Source organism: Neopelma chrysocephalum, unplaced genomic scaffold, assembly GCF_003984885.1.
Source record: "Neopelma chrysocephalum unplaced genomic scaffold, ASM398488v2 Primary Assembly neopelma1_121, whole genome shotgun sequence".
NCBI classification, from domain to species: Eukaryota; Metazoa; Chordata; class Aves; order Passeriformes; family Pipridae; genus Neopelma; species Neopelma chrysocephalum.
Genome location: NW_020897783.1, coordinates 623,174 through 645,117, shown reverse-complemented (window position 1 = coordinate 645,117; position 21,944 = coordinate 623,174). Strand labels below are relative to the sequence as shown.

At 40.4% G+C, this 21,944-nt stretch overlaps 2 protein-coding genes across 2 annotated transcripts in view; one reads left to right on the top strand and one right to left on the bottom strand.

The window, feature by feature from the left end:
- The window catches only part of URI1 (URI1, prefoldin like chaperone), a 41,293-nt gene extending 20,338 nt beyond the window's left edge, over positions 1-20,955 (bottom strand). The window contains exons 1-4 of the mRNA XM_027697625.1: positions 20,783-20,955; positions 9,693-9,727; positions 5,596-5,674; positions 3,128-3,263 (exon numbers count right to left, since the gene is read on the bottom strand). Coding sequence (XP_027553426.1) covers positions 3,128-3,263; positions 5,596-5,674; positions 9,693-9,727; positions 20,783-20,857 — 325 coding nt within the window. The 5' untranslated portion in view covers positions 20,858-20,955. The remainder of the gene's footprint in view (positions 1-3,127; positions 3,264-5,595; positions 5,675-9,692; positions 9,728-20,782) is intronic.
- A 7-nt stretch (positions 20,956-20,962) lies between these two features.
- Positions 20,963-21,412, top strand: LOC113974506 (basic proline-rich protein-like). The gene has a single exon (XM_027697673.1). The coding sequence runs from the start codon at positions 20,963-20,965 to the stop codon at positions 21,410-21,412; it is 450 nt and encodes a 149-aa protein (XP_027553474.1).
- The last annotated feature ends 532 nt before the right edge of the window (positions 21,413-21,944 follow it).

Here is a 21,944-nt window from a genome sequence, read left to right as displayed (position 1 = left end):
ATTCAAAATTCAGTACAGTCACCCTTCAATTATTCCTTTCAATTAAATAAATTTTAACCAAGAAATTAATCTGCTGTGGCTGGGCATTTCTCTATTCCACAGAAGCCAACATTTTTTCACTCGTTCTCCTTTAAAAAGTAAATTTAACAAAACTACTAAGACAAAAAGGATGACCTAATTAGTGCTAAGTAATATTTAAAGCTTTTATATATAGTACACTCTTATTGCTACCCCTAACTTCCAAGGCTTTATACTCACTGATATTGTTCGATTTATCTGGCACTATTGCTGCTTAAGCATGCAAATTCATATTCTCCATTCTAGCATGCATCCAACACACACAGAAGGAATATAACTGTGAAGAAAATGTCCTGTGAGCCTTGATTAAATTAACTGTTGGGGCACTGATGTGCTCAAAGGCCAGCGGGGCCAGAGGTCTCCAATGGGCAGACCCACGTCAGATTAGTCAAAGGCAACAACGAAAACTGCTCAGAACCAGCGAGAAAAAAAATCAGAACTGAGTTCTGAATCTCTTACCCTTTTCTACCTAAGAGCCAGTCCCAACAGAAAACTTAAACCCTGAACAGATGCTCTCCCACTTCTCACCATTCAGGAGAGTGAGACACGAGATATGACATGCAGTGAAAATGTGTGTCTTGTATTTATTTCCTTATATCTCCTAATTTCTGGTAAAGCACTGAATTACTAGTGCTGTACTAATTAAGTTCATTTCAGTTATCTGAACAGATTTGACCAGCTACTTATGAAAAAACACCCATCTAAATTAAATAGAGTAGTATTAGATTAAAAAAAAAAAAATGTAGGTCACCGAAGAAGCAAACCATCAACAAATATTGCCAGCTTTATTTCGGCATGAGCCTTTCTTTGCTCTGTTCAGACCCCAATTCCTATATATCAAAGCCTTTAAGCACACACTGGCCTTAAGCACATGCTTAAAAAGCTTTGCTGTGTGAGGACCTTCCCCCTGGCACGCCGGACGCCGGGGACTGCTGGCAGTGTAATCCCCTGCACTGAGCGTGCCCTCCTTTCCAGCCTGGGTGACCTACTCACGGAATTTATGTCCAAAACAAAAAGATTATGTACTAAAAATCAAATCACGTTGTGTCAACGTAACGGTAATGCCCAATATACCCTGTAAACTGTGAAGAGCCTCTGCTCACAAAATGCCAGTGAAATCAGAAGTCATACCTGGGAAAATAACTCCAGTGCAATAAATACACAAAAGAGACTCAAAACTAACATTTGCCAAACATCAGTCTTGCACATTTGTGCCAAATGCAGCCAATTCATATTATACAGCAGTGTCCTACAGGTCTTTCACGTACTATTTTTCTAATTAGAACAAACTAATAAAATCTCTGATATTCTTCTCTAAGTTGCATTCATTTAGTGTGAAAATGGTTTAAAGAGTTTAAGTCAGTTTTGTTTTTTGAGGGAGAAAAGTATATCTAGGGAAGAAGTATCTTTTTTTCAGAATCATATGTACTAATACGTTTTTTATCATCCCAAACTGAAAACAGTCCTTTAAAAAAAAAGTTTTTAGTTAATATCAGTGTTTTGGAGCCTCCCACTGGCAGCCATCACACAGCTGAAGTGAACTATCAGCTGAATGGAGGCTTTATATCCAGCATCAATGTCTATTTTGCTTTAAAAGAAATTAGTATTTCTGAGTTTGTATTTTAAATGCAATTTAAAAGATCATAAAGGAAAGAATCCAGCATTTATTGTGTGTCTCCCAGCAGACTACTTAATGTTCAAACATCTACTATGCAAAGGTCAAATGATTTCACTGAATGTAACAGCGACAAAAATATTCTGCAGCACTGAAAAAAATATCAGATGACCAAGGAAAAAGATGTGGATCTGAGATCTCATAAGAGTCACAATAAATAATGTAGATTCAGTTCAGTAAGAAAGAAAATTGCAAAGTTGTGTCATGAGAACCAGATTAAGAAAGATAATAGGTAAAATATACAAATCACATACTTTTGACAGTGCTCTTCATAAAGGAATATTATAAAGTAATACAGCAAATGAATTTTTATAAAACAACCCCAACTTTTCTTACACAGATATTGCCTGCACAAAACTGAAAAAAAAAACTTATTCAGATGGGGAAGCTCCAGGTGTTCTGCTGCAGGCAGCAACATGGACAGCTGAAGTCAAACAAAAATTCAGTGTAAATAGTTGTGGTAGTTGTAAAATACACGGGGCAAAGCTGCAGTGAGCACTCACTGAAGAATGAGACAGATTACAGGTAAAACCAGTATGAAAAAAATCAACTCAAATGCTTATCTGAAGCAAACAGCAAAGGCTAATAGGCACCAATTTATTTTCCATTTTGTTGTGCTTTTCCTTCTTTGACATTTACATCAAATATTTTAGGCTCTCATTCTTTCTAACATAAAGAGGTTGCAAAGTGTGCCATGCACAGCACTTGCTGGTAGTCCTGGCTCTTCAAAGCCAAGATCTCACCACCAGCTAAAAAGAGCTGGAAACAAACCCAGGAACTGCCTGTCTGCCTCTGTGATGTGCTGCTCTGTAAGATGAATTTGGTGGTGATCAACTGCACTTGAACTGGGGAGATCCAGTGGATCACTCCACACCAATGGACAGGAATGTCGAGGGCAGGAGGCAGAAATGCAGCTGAGCAGCAAGTGAGGAAAAAAACCCAACAGGGAGGAGGAAAGTATGTATAGAGGGAGAAGAAAGCTGGAAAATTATACAGACAAAAAAGCCCAACCAAAACAGAGGACAAGGCAGCAAAGAAATAAGGAATGAGATAAGGGAACAGAATATAGGGAATAAGGTAACTAAGAAAAAAAGCACTACATGGTGCCCACTTTCTGGAAGAGAACACAGCATTTGTCACATTAAAGAAAAGTGAAAGGTGCTTTTTAGTTTGGTTTGGCTTTTCTAATTAGAAGTATTCAATCAACTGTCAAGTAAAGATGGAAAATAAGGTGCTAAATTGATATTACAGATGAATGAGACTCCTGTTGTGAGTTCACAAAAAAAAGTGAACAGCGTAGATGTCACTAATTTTATATATCAATACAAGGATACCACATTTTGACTATTAAATTACGTTCAGAAGCATACATACGTTTTTTTCTGTGCTCAACCAGCTCAATAGCCTGCTTTGCTGAGCATTTTGAAAACCAGTTGTCCCCAAGCAGAACAGTGACCTCGTTGGTGTGGACAAGCTTTCCTGGCATGAAGGCAAGAGGACCAAAAGGTACCTGTCAAAGACACAGAAGAAACTGCTGAAAATCACTAATGAAAATAAAATGTGGACAGTCATTCATGTCTTGGGGTGTTTTTTTTTTAAAAGTAAAATATAGAGTTTAAAAGAAAATTCTGCAGAAGTTATTTAATGATTAACCCTTCGGAAATATTCAAATGACCAGATCCATTTGAACTTAGTATTGTACTTAAAAAATCTGAAAAGTTGTATTTCACCAGACAAGTTGTTTTGTGACATAAAACTACAGTATAGCTGAATGCTCGCATGGGAAGCAAATTCACTTAATGCAAACATATAAACCTTGATAATACAAATATTATCTTTTGAGTTACTTATTTGCTACATGCAGACTACAATAATTTCCTAATAAAAGCCTGGTTAGGTTTGCCAAAATTTTTAAAATACTTGAACAGGTATGGCCAATTCAGAGTTGCTTTTCTCAGTATCTGTCTTGCTAATATTAAGTACCTACAAACTCCAGTGTAAGTCTGTGGGGCTCTTAGCAGGACCACAGACAGTGCTTAATGTCACCCTGCTGTGTTATTCAACAGTTTACAGACCTCAACCTCCCAGCGATGCTCCAGCATCACTCATCCTGTAACAGCTCTCCAGGCACAAGGACAACAGATAAAAGCAGAACACTTCAGGCAGGAGTAGACTGGGGATAAACACATTTTATAACTTTACAGGTGCTTCTTAAAATGTGTTGGCCCCATTTTAACATGTATTGTAAAGTCATAAAACCAGTGCCCTGGTAGACACCTTCTACCAGTCACACTTTACAGACAGGGCTTGGGCAAGTCCTGTGGCTGAGGAGGAGCTTTGGGCATCCTCATCCCTGTCCCCTGCACTATTCCCTGGCATCCGACCCTCAGGTCTACTGCCACCTGCCTGGCTGCCTTTGGGCTTCCATCAAAGAGATTAGGAGACTAAAATAAACTTAAATTTAAAATGGATGAGGCAAAAAGGTAAGAACCATATCCACATCAAGTTTTCTCTTTCTTAGGGTAAAAAGAGATCTGTCTCAGACAGTTTGTATCAGCTCCTTCTGCTTTATTCCTCTGCCTCCTTTTTTATTTCCTTACAGCCACGTGCTTTCTCATCATGTTCGTGCTGAAGCAGAGCACTTGGCCTAGTGGGTCTGCTTCCTTGGAAAGCAATCTTCCCTAGCTTCAATATCCAGGAGGGTAGCAATGCTTGAAACAGTTCTCCAGCAGGCAGGACCCTGATGTTAAGACTATGCAGAATGTGTTTTTCCTACACGGGTACCCTCCCTGACTTGGTTTTAAAGTAGCAGACTGCACCAGTTGCCTGTTCACTCTTTCCCCAAAATGATGAGAGCAAAATTGAAAACATATGAAAATATTTGGCTAACAGGATAGGAACTATTTATATACATTAAAAATAACAGATGTGAGTTGATATTGCTGCTTTAACTAGAATAAGCCCTATCAAGCTTTTTTTAAAAAGAGGGGGGGGTTCTGTGATTTGAAACAACACAATCTTTTTGCTTTACATCATGTGGCCACACGTACATACATGATAAATGGACTACACACATAAAATCCAGAGCTGTATCATCAGCACAGGAAAGGGAAACACTCCTTTTTCCCACATGCTAAGTGTACTCCAACGCCTTCTTATTAACAACCCAACTCTACATCTGAGCCAGACTGCCAAGGAAGACAGCAGTCAGGCACTGTGTGCTGAAATCAGCCACTCAGTTATGTACAGGACAACTTCCCTCCCTTCAAAGATGTATGTATCTTGAATTGAACCTGAGAGGGGAAGAGGGAAAAATAAAAAAAGAGAGAGAAGCCAATTTGTACAAAATTCTGGTGAGCTCAAGCCAACAGGGCAAATTTTACACAGGGAGCTGTGCAGTTGTTAGGGAAGATTCAAAGCACCAGAAAAGATCGCTATGTCAATAGGAAGATCGGTGGAACAAAAATTAGCAGCACCTTTTTACGTAAAAATCAATGTTCTAGGGTTTATTTCCATGAATCAGGAAATACTACGGCCACTTTCTTCTCAGGAAATGACTAAGTACCGTAATTCAGTCATAATTATAGTTTTCTATACAATAGATTTACATATCAAACATGTCAGGTTTTGTGTTAAGCATTTATGTCATCAGCTCTCAGTTGTCAGTAACACTGTGATTTATAATGGATTTCAAAGAAAAGAGAAAGAAACAAAAGCAAAGGTTTAACTGTTATCATAATAAATGTAACACTGCTAAGTAGTAACACCTCACCACCAGTGCAGGCACCCCATTACTAACAGTTCTAGCCCATTTTCTTGTGTGACCTCTACACTTTACATACCATGATATCATAGGACAGTTTGTCAGGCAATGTATGGAGTCGTTCCTGAAGAGCTTCATAATCGCTCTCCACTTTCTTCCTGTTTGACAAATTCAAATTGATTCAATTTCAGAGATAAAGTACAAAGTTAATGTTTTTTCTGCTAGAAAATCAACAACACACAAGAAAAATAAACTACTTTACTCTTAAACACATGCAGTTGATAGATTAATAACTTATTTATAAAAGACATGGGATGACAAACATAATAGCTGGATTATTTTATAATAATGTGTATTAAGACAGGTACATGATTCTTTTAGCTTATGTGTGTCTCTTTCTGAATTTGAACTTTCCATGGTACAAAGAATCAGTTCTTTCACTAGGATCTGGCATATCTCACTCCAGGTTCAAATTCAAGTTATAACACCACCAACATCTAGAAAAATAACTGAAAATCCAGTTTATATTTTATAAGAGGCAAATTCTTCAAAGTATCAGTTGTAATAAAGAACTCATGACCTCGGTCTGAGCTGAATCAATCGGCAACATTTTAATTAATTCTGATTTTCACATGAACTTCATGTTCCTATCAAGAATCAACACTCCTGAAAGATGGTTCGACCACCAGGATTCTGTTGCATCTTCAGCCCCTGACAAGGTACAACACAGGCGAGGAGTCCCTCCTGCTACTTCTCTAGCCAAAATGTAAATAAGGCTCATGCTACATGCTGCTACCCAGGAGAGAAATGGCTTGGGGAACTGAGACAAAGTATTCCCAGGGCAGACACCTGGTTCTTCACAGGACTTTGCAAGATACAGCATTTCAATGGCTGCAGGGATTTTCCTTTGTGTGCAAAACAAGGAACTACACTCCCTCCAAAAAAAAGCCTTATTTTGTGAAGACATTCTTAAACACTTAAATTTGTCTGGAAAAAGTCTTTTAATGGACCACTGCCATTCTGAAGATGGTCAGAAATCAGCTCCTGCGTGAAGTAGCTGGCATATAAATGTCAGGTTTGATGATATTGTTTACTTGTACTTCAAAATAGTAAACATATACATGGTAGTAAATTCTGCAATAAAAGGCAACTGAAAGCATAGAGCAGCACACTTAACAACGCTGACCCAAGATGCAAATTACAGGTTTTCTGGGGATGATTCAGGAAAGCAATCTATAAATGTGCTGAAAAATGAATGTCATAGTTGATAACACAACTCTCAAAATATTACCATCGATTTTCTCAGATTCATAAGCTAAGTGAAATCTTTTTCAGCATTCGTTATGAAAAATTATCTGATACTCTTATGTTTTGACTCATTTGCTTCACAGTTTAACTTAGGTGTAATCATCCTACTTTATACCTATTTAAAGTTGCTGAACTCGTCCGGAAAAAAAATTAATTTAGACTTTTATGCCATTTGGACATTAAAAATGTATTCCACATAAGTGATTTACAAAAGATGCTTGCTACTGCTTTGCTCTGACAGAAGATTTCTCCCAGATACTTTAGGCAAGTTTCTCTGTCCACTGCCCACATCAGAGTGAAAATACAATTCACTTCCTTCAAAGGGGAAGGACAAACTCATGAATCATAACAAAAATTTTGGGGGAGGAAGGAACATAATGACAACTTGGTGTCAACAATAACAATCAATTACTTAATGCTATTTACAGAGTCCAGCCTTTGCCTCAGAGAGATCTGGATCTGAGAAATGGACTCCAACCACTCACTGAAAAACAAACGCAATCCTGTCCCATGTCTCAAATGCAGAGAGAAGCCTCCATGGGAAGAGAATGGCATGAAAACTCCCCCATTCGTAGCACGATTAAACATTCCCATCATTTCATGGCTGAAAGTCACTCAACATTTCTTCATTAATCTGAAAAGAAGACAGTGCCTTTAAGGTCTGACTGCTGCCCATTACTGAATTATCTGAAATCGGGAGAAATCAGTTGCCACAAAAGCCACGTTGCTTTGGAGAGCAAAGCATTCTGCTTTTATCAGTGGGACTGCTGCCCTTCGCTGAGCAAACCTCCAGCACAGGAATCTCTAAAAGCAAGGCCACATCCTGAACTGGACCACCAAGATAAAATTAAAATTAATCCTTTTAATTAATGGGCCTGAAAGAGCATTACTTAAGGAAGGAAGCTGACCTCCCTCCTTACCTACAGCTGATGATCTCACAGGCTCTGGGGTGTGCCAGTGCTACGCTCTGTCCCAGGAAATGAAGAACTAAAGTGAACAGGGAGGAACAGTCCCGGGACTACAGCTATGAACATGTCCCTAGTAGGGGAAAGGCATGTCTAGATATTTAATCCCATAGCAGACCCATTATTGGATTCATGGCTTTAGAAATATACTTCAAAAAGTGCACGGAAAAAATTAAAAAGAAAATAATTTAATGGAAATATATTGAAGCTGAGCATTTTAAAACCCTATTGTTATTCACCCAATTCTATTTAACATTCTTCTGTGTCACTGACTACTTAAAAGGTCTTCTATGAACAAATTACTCAGTTGAAACAAGAGCACTCAGCTCTTGCACAATCAAGACCTAAATAAGGGTACTAAATTTTAAATAATTTTTTATGAAGTGAAGATTGTACGGATGCTGGGCAAACTGCTTTTCTACATAAAAGATATCAGTAAGTTAGGTTGTTCTTTAGACATTCTGTGCCCAAAGCCCCCAAGGTCATGGGGTCATGACCAGAGTTTGCATAAAAGCAAACACAGGAGGCAACTTCTCCTTCCACAGCCAAGCCTCCCAACCCGCTCCACAAACCTCTGCCACTTTAAAAGGGGAAATAATTGTCACAACTTTCTAAACTTCTAAAAATCTGCTCAAATTCCAAGGCTTTCTGTCAAACAGTTTATTTCTGAAAAATATTGTCTCTCAGTGAAAGAATGTCCATGCAGAATTTCACGTGGGACCAAATAGGTACAGACACTGCAAAGCTCCTGAGAAAGTGCATGTGCTGGAGATATTCTGCCTGCCTTCACCACAGCAGCACCAGTAGGCACTTCAATAATATTTCCCTTATTGAAAATTAATGCAGCCTCTGAATTTTAAGCATAAATGAAACATATTAGTTTTAGATTATTTTTGCGAGCCAATAGTCAGAATTTAATATGATGATGTGTATAGATTGCCTTGATTTTTTTTCCCTCTTATCCAGGGCTTGCAGCCTATGTGCATTTAAACTAAAAACATTTGATACACACTAAATATAAATTATTTGCTTGGAGATCTTTCAGGCATGAAGAAAAAGCCTCTTAAAATAAATTTAAAATATTATATGCTTGATGGTGTATAACCAAAGGTTTAATCTCACCACTAAAGGGGCAGTTGCTGTGATTCTGCAATAACCCTGCAGACAATAATCAAGACAGCTCCTGTTGTTCTCTCAGTAAAATCATGGTAAACACAGCATGGATATATCGTAATTTGATATCTGTAAGATCAACTGTTATATCTCACAGTAACTCATAATATAAGATTTCATTCACCATTAAATGTACATTTTCCTCAGATGCCATACAAAACTATTATTTACTAGGCATGTTTTCTATTAACCATAGATTGCCAACAGAGAAAAAAAGTGCCCAGAGATAATTTTTTTACATAACAAACCATTTCTTTTAAGTATTAAAAACTAAGCTTTAGCACATTCTTTACTGGGAGGGGGAGAGGGAACAATGAAACATTCACATTGTTTTAGCACATGAAGGGGAGCAAGCAGAATTTCCCTACTTGCTCCATAGTTAGAAAACAACAAGAATAATTCTACCCTGGGAGCACCTTTTCACCAATCAGGCAAATTCAGCACTCATCCCACAAGGTTACTTGGGAAAAAATGACGAATGAGATGGGTATTTAAGGCAGAAGTATAAACACTAAAGCTCACTGTATTTGTGATTTAATGACATCAGTGAGAAATATATATATATGTTAAAGAGAGTGCATTGCAACAATTCCAAGCTATCACTAACTATAATCCCCAAAACATGCTAGCAGGATTTGACTCTCATCTGAATAAATAGCAGTACTTTACTAAAATATAACTAGGTTACTCATCAGTATTTTAAGCATGTAATCAAACATTTTCTACTTACCAGTGCTGGATTTTTTCTTGGCAGCTAGTGACCACCTGTCATTAAAACAGATAACTACTCATGAAAAAAACAAGGCTAAGCACACAGCTGCAATGTCAATGCATCAGAAACTAGAACAGTAGCTTTACAGATTTGGTGGTGCCTCTATATACATTTTTATTTGTCAAGGCAAAGGCATGTGAATGGTGGTTCTTAAGCAGCACACTTTATCACACGCTAATGCAGAGTGATAACCACAGAAAAAAATTACAGCTTTTCACTCCATATTTTGGTACAATACCTGCTCCATAACTATTACGTGACACACCATCTGAGATAAGTAGCAGTTTGTGCAATCTGCCGATCTATTTTCAGTGTTACATGTTTGCAGAATAAGAAAACAACATAAATTATAACAAGACATCAATGTAACTTCCATACTCAGTCATTAAAAACGAAAACAAATGAACCTCACAGCACCAAAAACATTTTTCCTCTATCAGTACATCAACAAATGTTTCCACTGGCCATTTTAACTTGAAAAAGCACAAATTAACTTTGTGCTGTATAAATACATGGATATTTGACACCATGATGGGCTGCTGGCTTTCCTTCTGTTCTTGCTGGGTGTCAAAAAAGCGAAGTTTTAATATGAATATTTCACTTACTTCCTTATGCCACAGGCTTTCCCAAGAGATACAAAAGAAATTACAAAATAAAGCACATTGTTAAAATTTAATACTTTTTTCTTTTTTAACTGTATCTTTTAAACTAAATATAGACCAAACAGACAGGATGCTGAAACCTGTGACCTTCTCTGCCACAATTACGTGGAGATTTTGTCTTTCAAAACATATTTTGATCTCTGAATAATGGTTACCAAAAATATACAAACAATTTCATTCAATTATATGAAATGCAATGAAGCCATGAGGCAGTTAAATATGTCTAGACATCTTCTCAATATAAGCATTTTCTGGATTTTTTTTTTTTACAAATTTCATTTTTCCTATAGCCAAAATAATACTAACATTTGAAAGCAATTAATGAGAAAATTTGCAGAGAAAACAATAACATACATTCAAGTATCACTGAAATCACTGGAGCAGATAATTCCTTTTTTTTCCGAAAAAACAGAATGAAAGACAGTTTTGTTTTTTTTCAGTTAGCATATGTGCAGCTATTGCAGAACAGATCTCAGACCCTGCACTTTCTACTCATGTAGGAGTAAAAAAATGGGACTACTTTGTGAGCTAATAATTCTTTAAATAAAGTTCTTAAATGAAAAGGATCAGCTCTACATTTGTGGTTATGGTATTTCATAATCCATCAGGATGACCCAGGTAGCTCATCCCACATAAGCCAAGTTTAAATTTATCATTTGCTTTAAACTCCTACAAATCAAATGCCTAGCAAATATCTTTCTTAATGTGCAAGCTAACTATTTTTAAGCTTAAGAGTAAATATACAGACTTGTACAGGACATCAACCCAGAAATCTAATTCATACTGTTAATATTAAGCCCATTTTAAGAGTAAAGTTTCTGCAGAAGGTACAAATCACACAGCACAGCAACACCTGATAACAATTCTAACACACGCTGGAGCCCATCACTGACAAGTCAAAGAGTCAGAGCCTATTCTACCCACATCCTTCATCCTTTCACATTTGGCAGTGATTGTGGAGTACACAACATAATTTAGCATACAAAAATGTTTATGAAATCCTTTAAGAAAGTTCCAATTTAATTGCCCCATTACAGATGAAGATGGAAAAGACAGGAAGCTTTCCATTCCCAATACATGACTTTCCATACATGAAGTGAGCTAAAAGCACAAAAAGAAAAGCCCTGCAAACCATAAGAGCAGCATGTTCATTAACCTCTACATGATAATCCTTTCGTAGCTGCATATTAACTAGTTACATATTCATAATCATTTACATTATTTAGAGGACCTTCTATGAAAATTTCCAGGCTATATCCATTAGCTACAATGTTAAAGGTTACAGAAGATAGTCTACTTAATGTTTCCAGGAAGCTTTTTTTAATTAGTAAATATGTAAATTGGGCACATATGCTTTTTATGTTTTTAAAAAATAGTCCATCAGTAAAATAGCATAGGGGAATATGCTGTTTCCATCACCCTTTATCCCCCTTAAAAAAAAAAAAGAGAAAAATCAATAACACCAATCAATTTTAATTTAATTCTTCTTCTTTGATATAATCTCTCTTGAAGGGATACTAAAGGGTGGAACCAACAACAAACCTTTTCGTTTCAGTGGCCAGCATAAAACAAGACCTTTTACAGAAGTGCTAAAATATACCACCTTAAAAATATTGCAGGCTGCACTTCTGGAACTGAAGTCTATTAAAAGAATAGAGAGAATAAATATTGAAAAACAGATGGAGATCAATTATGCATATGTCCTTTATTAGGTCAGTCCCACTGTTTGGATAACAACTGGTCTTATCACAGCAAAGAAACAAACAGCTAAATATATAAACAAATCTTTGATTCTTTGCCTTTAATCAAACACAGGAAAATCATTAGTCTATCTTCCACACATAATTTATATTTAGTGTTACAATTAAAGAATGAAAATCCCCTTTAGGGTAAATAAAATAAATGACCTGTTTGTTTATTCACTTGAGTTCAATTTACCTGGACACCTACTGTCACCAAGTATGCACTACTTTTAAGACATTGTAGTGGAAGTGGTACCAATAAACTTTGGATTCTGCCCTTTTAGGCATAAAAGTGTACAAGTTTGTGAATGCACACGGTTATCAGTGGCTTATCTGCATACTAAAATGTTTATTAAACTATTCTTGCAGCAAACTTAACACTACCAAATAATGGGTCTGTTTCCTTCTGTTTCCTTCTCATTTCCTTCCTTTCCACCTTTAACAGCAACTTGTTAAAATTTCGTGCTTCTCAAGCCCCTGACTGGACAGAGCTCCACAAGCACCCCCTCGGGACACCCCTGCACACCTGTAACACAACGTGGAATTCCTCCTGGATTGAAAACTGGACCATTAAAGCTGGAGATTATGAGCTGGTTCTGCTCTCACTGCTACTAGGTTGAGCTATTTCAAAGCAAAGCCATGTTGCTGCTTTTAGGGAATCTCCTGTTTCTAAGTGTCACAAGCAGAGCATGAGGATCAGCTTCAGACCATCACTTCCTAGGTGTGCCCCAGTCCCACCGTGCCAATCTGATCACAGGGCACTTTGCAGGCTGGTGCAGACTCCAAATCACCTCCAAGCAACTCTATCAGACAGCCAAAGACTTCATTAGCTGACCACAGACAAAAAATTCCTTCTGTCTGCATCATATTCTCTCTTTCCAGTCCATCTATTTATACTCCACCTTCTCCAGGATCTTCCATCTGAAGAGTTCAAAATCTCTTCCATGAATTAAAGTGTACAGCACTTTGAAGAAGCACTGCACTGACTCTGCAGGCTGAGTAACAACCACTAACACTGCTCAGGGCTGGGAACTGAAACCAGAGCTCTGAACTCAGCAGCCAGGCACTACAATCACTTGCAATGTTTCCTTGGCAATGACAACAGGCCAGAAGGATACTGGAGCACAAAGCAGATTCTTACCTGTACATGCCCATGGGTCTCTAACCTATTCCACATTACCCCACCTTTCCCCAGCAGGTCTTCATCCTTCTGTACAAGGGCACCTCTTTCCTAACATCTCATTTTTCCTTACCTGTTGATTCTGCACGTGCTCCTATTACTAACAGCTGAATATAATTATCTGAGGTGCTTCTGATTATCAAAGTGGTGCACAAATAGTTCCGCTCTCCTCTCCATTCCAAGACTATTTTGTTTCATTGAGGCACTTCTCCGAGGTGAAGTGCATGCGTGCGAATCCTTCTCTCTACTAAGAAGCTGGGCACTCACTGCCCACAAACGTGCTGGGTTTAGCACATCGAGGGCAATTCTTCTCTCTCATCTCTTCTGAATAACAAGGAGGCAAGTTGCCAAGTCAGAATCTTATTTATGTCTCAGCTTATGAAAAAACTGCAAGCAATAGAGCTGGTACTGGTATCATCTGCTGGCAGTTTGGGGTACCAATGCTAAACCTGCTGTATCCAAGTCACACAGTTATGGTCAAGTCCAAATAAGTAGAAACTGGTATTCTTAAGATGAAAGTAAATTTCAATGAAAATTATGAAAACAAAAATGCCCCATCAGATTAGGAAGAGGTCCTAAATGAACAAGAGGCCATTTCCACACTGGTGGGTATGAACATGGAAATATGCAGCATGGCACAAAAGCAAAGCTGCTGTTCAAACAAACTTCAAGTTAGGTACCTAAGAGGCCAAGCAAGTGTCTGCTGTTTCTACATGCACAATTGAGTACTCTGCTTCAAAACTGTGGCTCACAATCTAGCTGGTCTTCTGAAATTAGAAACTAGGGACACAGATCTAATCCCAGCTCTGATTTTGTTTCTTCTATATGGCCTTGAGCAAATCACAACCTCTCAGTCTACATTTCTTCATCTGCAAAATGGGGATAATAGTATTAACCTACCCACCTCAGAGTGTTTAATGATGATTAATTAATGTGAGAAAAGCACTCTAAAGATGTAAGAGCACTATATAAGTGATAAAGCATTATTTACCACTTGAAAAGTAATCTGAATAAAATCAGATATGCAAGTAATTTGTTTACATGTAGCAATAATATAATTTGTGACTATTTAATCTTGAATTAGTCTCACTTTAAACATCCCTTTCAATCACATTTCCAGTTACTTAGGGAAAATGACAGTATGGAATACTTTTTGTGGAAGCAAAGCAAGTAATGAGGTGGTAATTAAAGTAAGAGTCTAATAAAGTCTAAAGCCAATGATTTGCCTTCAGGAGACTGTCCCTGCCATTTGGGACTGTGAAAATATCTCACTTTCAAGCTTGGTTCTGTTGTTCAGAACCTTCCACCAACCACAGTGGAAGTGTATGCTGGTTTCCTGAAATGCAGATCCACCTTTGCAAGGTTCAGGATAAATCCAAGATCTACTACTGACCTCCTTCAGATGACTCCAGCTCTGCAGAGTTTTAACTGCTTAACCTTCCACATGCAAGTATTTACTGCAGTTGATACATGCACGTGAGCTGCCTCCATCTCTAAATGTTTGCAGTATCAAAACCCACTCTTGCCATGTAACTCATGCACGGGATTTCCCTGTTGCACCCCTAAGCCCTAAAAGTTTACTGATGAAATAAGCAGTTCACAGTACAGCTTTACGTTACAGAAGAACACTTATGGGTGGTCAAATATTTAATCATCTCTTGGTAACAAGGATGTAACAAGCTACATACAAAATAAACATTTAAAATGAATTTTCATTTTTTCCTCTAGGAAACTACACAGTACTTGCCTAAAACACAGCAATCACTGATGGAGAAAGACAGAATTAACATTTGCACAACTGTTTTTCCTAGAGCCCCATTTTCAATCAAAAAATGAAATAAAACTATTAAAAATTCTTCAGTCTGTTGGCACACTGTATGATCTAATGGAAAAGGAAGAAAGCATTTCTGAGTTCTCATATTAATTTATTAAATCATATTACTCAAAAACACTACATTTCAACAAATTATTAACATAAATCCCCCCCTTGGGTGGAAACTTCTGCCTTTTGAAGAAATGTGTTTGGGAAGAATACTGAAGGAAAACAAAAAGAAATTTGAATCACGGCAAACACTTATTTCTACAGGAAAAAAATCTTCCTTAGAAGTATAACCACAATTTTTACCTTTCTTTAGAAGAAAACAAGTGAAATCTACTATTTTTATTTTAATTGTGTACCCACACATGGATCTTCCAGCTTAGCAGAAAAAGTAATATATACGTATTATTTATTAATAAATAAAGACTAAATTCTGACTGAAATGATCTTGTGGAGCTTAAAAATTCCACACAAAAAAAATCCCACAGAGCAAAAATCCCAAAGGCAGCAGGGCGTGTTCTGCTAAACGAGTGTTTCAATAGCTCCAAACCAACTGGACTGGTGCAAGCAAGGAACAAACTGGAGCAAGGTCTTGTCCTTTACGGGCACCAAGTCAGTGTCCATGTCCTGTAACTTCATCTCGACACCCAGTTAAGGAACTCGTAACTTTATATTTTAGCTTACGTCAGGTAAACACATTTCTGTGGCTACACCATATCCAGGCTGGCTCAGGCACCACGAGAGCAGCAGAGCAGCACAAGCACAGAACTCCCACAATCTAAGCAACTGAACATCTCAAGCAGGTTTTGCAAGCTTGGATGTAGTTTATGGTGCAACAACTGTGCTGCCAGCAATACCTGAGCTTAACTAGCTTAAAATTGCCATGAGCTGTGGCACCTCCTCACAGACATACCTGCAGGCTGTGGTTCAACCACAGCCACAGTCCTGAGTAAACAGGCATCACTCCTCCCTGTCTCCTGCTACTCAGTTCCACTGTCTTACCCTTCCAACCTGACACAACCTGCTGGCAGACATTTGTAACCTCACTAGGGTCCCACATTGGCTGGAAAGTACTCCAGAAAGAGGAAACAAAAAAGCAAAAATATCAACAATTAAGTTTGGTTTTGTGAATCCCCGCCCAGGCACTGAGCAGCGTCACAAATGTGCCACCCTAAAACTGCTGAAAGGCTGAAAAAAGCAGATACAGATAAAAATAATAATAAAAAACCCCTAAGATTAAAAAGTTGTTCAAATTAAAGTCATGTGGACAATTCATGTGATAATTTACAAAAATTCTGAACAAGTGTCTGAGCCTGTTGCTCACAACTGCTCTGACCTGACCACGGCTCAAAGGGCCAGTCCAGTTTCCCCATCACTGGCTCTCCTGCCACATTCGTGCTGGCATCTGCCATGACCATTCTGGCACATGTTACTGGATTCCTCTCACCCCACAGCAGCCTGATCCCAAGAGTTAGTACAGAAGTTGTGGAGGGTTCACCCATTTTATGATGGTGACTCTGCAGCCCACGCCAACAGACAAGAGGAACCACAAAACCAGAACCTGTACAGTGGTCACTGCATCTACTCAGAGCACCTACAGACACCTATTAGGAGCAGCACAATTTAGTCACATTTAAATTTTGTGCATATAAGCTCATCTACACATTCTAGTTACCAATGAGGCTGGATGCACACAGGCTTGCCCACTCCAGAATAAAAGCAATGCTCTTTAAATTCTTTTGTGAATAGTTTGCCTTCAATTACCATTAAAAAAACACCTACTGAAGATCCGTTAATTTATTTCACAAGTCTTGACACTATATAAACTAGTGAGTATTTAATTCATACTAATAAGAACATAGACAAATATTGACTAAAAAAGTAAAAGTGATGATCAATTAACACTGGAGGAACAATAAGCATTCCATCAAAAGCTTCCAGATAATGACTGAATTAGCCCTTTTACTAGAGAGCAGCACATGAGAAAACATCACTGGAACCACTGGACAGGATGGAGTGTATGTCATCATAAGTTTCTGAAAAGGTCCAGGTATCTTTAAGAAAGAATATGGCAAATAAAGCTTCAGACAGGTTCTTTTCAAAAGAAGCAGATCAAACCAAGCTTCAGACACTCTCTTCCCTTTTCTCAAACAGTTATTGTGCCAAATGAAGTCCCACTGCACTGGTGTCTCATACCCAGGCTTTCTCTAGATTCTGTTAATTTGGACACAGGCTGGAAAAAGTGCAAACCATGGCACAAACTGCACTGGAAAGCCCACTCATCTGTAGTCTCACATGAGTCCACAGCCCTTGCAGCAGCATGGAGTGTACCAGACCCTACTCAGGCTCACTGCTCTTTCTGAAACTGCAGGAACAACTTTAAAACTGCCAAGCTGCTGATTTCACAGCACAGATATTACTTGAAAAAGACTTAAACAGAAGCGGTCAGCCCCAGAAGTAATTCATGTAAGAAGAGAAAACAATTTAAGAGTGTAAGTTTGGGATCCTGTCATTTGTTTCCCCATAACCCACCTACAAGTTGTTTAACTGTTAAAAAACTGCAAGTACTCAGGATCTTGAAAACTATTTGGAAATTAAAGATCATACAGCTCTACCATTTAAATTCATAAAAATTAAGAATATGCCATAATACACAGTGGCCAATGAGTTACGATAAGAGTTGCACTCAATCTAATTGTGCTTTGTTGTCATGATGAGTGACAGGAGAGTCACTTCCCTGTCCTAATTTCCCTAAAAGGAAAATAAAAAAATGTGTTTGCCAGTGCAATACCAAAAAAAAAAAATCATATTGCCAGCTAATACTGGAATCCTTTAGATTCTCCATGGCTGTGTCTGCACTCTGCAAATGTCTCTTGGGTCTAATTGGTTCTGTAATGTCTCCCATTACACATATCGTCATTGCATTGCTCAGAAACTATAGAACATATCATCCCACTGTAAATTCACTGTCGATGCAAGTCTTACCAAATCATACAGATCTGACCTGTCAACTACCTATCAATAATCCCAACCCATTTGATTGCAGGAATAAATGTATATCAAATAATATATTCAAACGCAGGGTCTATAGCATGAGAACCCTCCTATTTAAATATTCATTTTATAATTCCTGTACTAACTTGCAATAGATTTACCACAGTATTTTCAGCTAACATATATTGCTTTTGCAAGTAATCCATGATACATACATTATATTCTTCTTACAGAAATATTCAAAACTTTACGCAGGCACTGTGCTTACAATGATGGTCTTTATCATGAAAATTACTAGATATTCTTCTATAATTTATCCCCAAGATACACATTCTAAGTCATGTTTTTATACAAAGTGCCTTTAGTAGGAGCACTGAAAATTGCTTTTAATAGTTTGGTCTTACTATCACCACAAATTAACAAGATGAAATCTGTCTAACAGGCAAGCAGTCCTAAACAAGAATTCAAATTACTTTTCACCAGGGGTCCTAAACCTGGAAGTTGCAGCCTCAATCCAACTGAAGACAGAAAGTCATGAACATCCTGTTCTTTTAATATTTTCAAACAAGAAGGAAGCCTCAGTTCACAAGTTCTTCAGAGCAGCTCTTTAGAACTTAAAAGCTCAAGACTATGGCTGAACCAGAGTTGTACAATGGCCCGAGTGTTAAAATAATCAACTATGATTAAAATGTTATCCTTAATGCGGCAATAGATATTGCTCTCTTCCACTATTACACTTAAGGTTGCCTTCAGACTAATGGGAATAAATAGGTGTCTTTATACCTAATCAAGCGTCACTGGGACAGCACAACATCACATTAATTAAAATAAATATATTTGCCTGCTTAAACGCCAGTATATAGAGATATTGTTCTGGCCAAATAACTTTACTATTTGTTATGACTCTCACACTATAATTACCAGTTTATCAAAGTGCTGGATAACTAATTCTCCCTCATCTCTGTGCTGAAACCAAAACATGAGCCTTCAACTTCAGTAATTTTATGAGAAACATATGAATCTCTGAAAAGAGGCAGCTGAAATGAAAAGACCTCCTCCATCTTAAAATACAATATTTTCGTAACTGAAAATACTGTTGTAATCCCATTATATATATTCATTGCATAGAGGGAAAGTCTACTACATCTTCATCATGACACTCCATTGTAACCAAGATATGTAGTTCTTTAGTATAATTTGATATTGAAGCTGAAGTGCTCCATTTTTTTTAGCCAATTTGCAGAAATTATGTAAAGTTTCCCTTTGATAAAATATAACTTTGGTACATCAGCCTAACAGAGGCTTAATTAATGGTCTCCTGGGCCTCTTTTCCACTGGAGCAGATCTGTTCAAGAAGAGTCTTAAACTTGCTTACAGAGGGGTCTTACCATGAACTGGGAATAACTGTACGTGGCTATGACAGACATGTACTTAGGCATTAGGCCTGACCAACACTAATGTACGAGGGAAATTGTTCTTCACCAGATTCCACCACCTTGAAAATTAACTGAAGAAGCCCAAGCTGACGAGCCACTATCACCAGTTATTGGTATAATGGGTTACTCTCTGTGCAGAATGGACGATGTGGAGTATTCCAGCAGATCCTCCTACTGTTCATCCACATTAGTGGTCAGTTGGCTACGCAGATCTTTTAGTAATGATCGAGGGGGCTATTCAAAGGTAGACATGTTTTTGCACACAATATTCCAGATTTTTATACCACGCAGGTGTTATTCAGTTTTCTGACTCTTAACTAAACCAGTGTGTGACAAAATACAGGCTGAAGATAAAGTCCTCTGTTATAACTGAGGAGCTCTGCTGTTCACCTTAGAATTGGCACAAAAAATTTTAATAATGTGAGAAAAATGAGCAGAAGAGGTGAAAGGCTGACTGGGCAAACATACTTGTGTAAATAATATATTGAACATGACCATGAGTTAGTCCCACAGTGACTCTTGCACCCACCCAGAGTTCAGGGTAAGGCTGAGACCTACAAACCCAGAATTGCACTCGCTAAGTTATCAGAGCCCACTTGCCTTAGACCACGAGTGTAATTCTTACAAAAAAAACCCAAAAAAACAAAACAGGAAAAGTATCTTGAGTTTTGCACCATGGTCTCAGGTGGAACTAGCCTCCGAACTCTCGGGAATAATTTCTGCAGGAGAGCCTGGTTCTTTCCAACCCATTTCAAACATCACCAACATCGATACACCCGCTCTTCAGCCCGGCCCAGGAGCCCTTTGGGATGACGCAGGTCACAGACACGGCCGGGCCGTGCGGGCGGGCTGGAAGGTGTCACCGCGGCGGGGACAGCGCGGCCAGGCGAGCGCAGGGAGCGAACACGCGCTCACGGGCTGGCGGGGGGCGCAGGGCGGGCCGGGGGGCGCGGGCAGGGCCTCCGCTCCCGGCTCGTCCCCCGAGGGCTCCGCAGCAGCGCCGCCGCTCCCGATCCCCCGCGGGGCTCCCGGGGCTCCCGACATTCCCGGGGCTCCAGGGGGTCCCAGGGGCTCAGCCCCGCTGCCCCCGGCCCGCCGCGCCCGCCGCCCGTGACGTCACGTGGCCACGTGCCCGCCCCCCGCCCCGGGACCCCCGGCCCGGCCCGGCCCGGCCCCCCCCGCGCCCCCGGCCCGGCCCCTCCTGCCCTCCGTTACCTTCTCGTGCTCCCGGCGGAGCCGCCCCACCAGCGCGGGGCTCAGCGGCGCCGCGCCGCCGCCAGGGGCCTCCATGCGGGCCGGGCCGGGCCGGGCCGCGCCGGCGGTGTCCGGGGGAGCGGCGGGGTGAAGGGAGGGGTGGGCAGCGGCCGGTCCGGGCCGATCTCCTCAGCAGGGCGAATGAGTCCTATAGAAATGTTTGTGCAGGGCGAAGCGCCGGCTCCAGAGCCGCATCCACGCGGGGGCCGCCGCCGCCTGGGCCCGAGGCGCCGCCGCCGCTGCCGGGGGAAGAAGCATCTCAGTGTCGCATTCTGGGCCGCGCCGCCGCCGCCTGGGCCCGGCTCCCGCTGCTGCCGGGGGAGAGCCGGGCTGGGGGAGGGTGTGGGTGGGTGCCGGCGGTGGGTCCCGGCCGCGCCGCCCGCCCGCCTGCTGCACTCTGGGTACCGCCCGGCCCGCGGGAGGCACCCGGCTGTGCGAGCCGCGAGAGGCGGGCGCTCCACACCCCCTGCCCGGCCCGGCCCCCGCGCCCCGCACCCCGCACCCCGCACCGGGGCTCCCCGGCAGCCCCCGGTGCCCCCGCGGGCCCGGGCGACAAGGCCTGGGCGTCGGGACGGGAAACAGCGCCCGTGAAGCGGTGAGAGGGGCCTGCTCTGATCCCAGAGCCGCGCACAGACAGGGCTGTGTGTCCTTTGTGACAGCGAGGGGCCGTCACCGAAACTGCCCTTCAGCTCTGAGGACTGTGCACTGCCAGGGCCAGCTGGTGGTGAATAATCATAGAATCACAGGATGGCTTGGGTTGGAAGAGACCTTAAAGACAGAATCATAGAATCAAGGTTAGAAGACACATTTAAGATCATGAGGTCCAACTGTCCATGCACCACTGCCACTGTAACCCCTAAACCACTGAACCACATGGTCCAACACCTGATCCAGACACCTCATAAACGCCTCCAGGGATGGTGGCTCCACCACCTCCCTGGGTAAGGTATTCTAATGCCTGACCACCCTGACAGTGAAAATACTTCTAGTATTTAATCTGAACCTCCTCATCTAGTCCCAACCCCCTGGCTTGGGCAGGGACACCTTCCACCAGACCAGGTTGCTCAGAGCCCCATCCAACCTGGGCTTGAACACTTCCAGGGTTGGGGCATTCACAACTTCT

Coding starts and splice junctions, on each gene's coding strand:
- LOC113974506 (XM_027697673.1), top strand. CDS start 20,963: ATGAGTCCTATAGAAATGTTTGTGCAGGGCGAAGCGCCGGCTCCAGAG.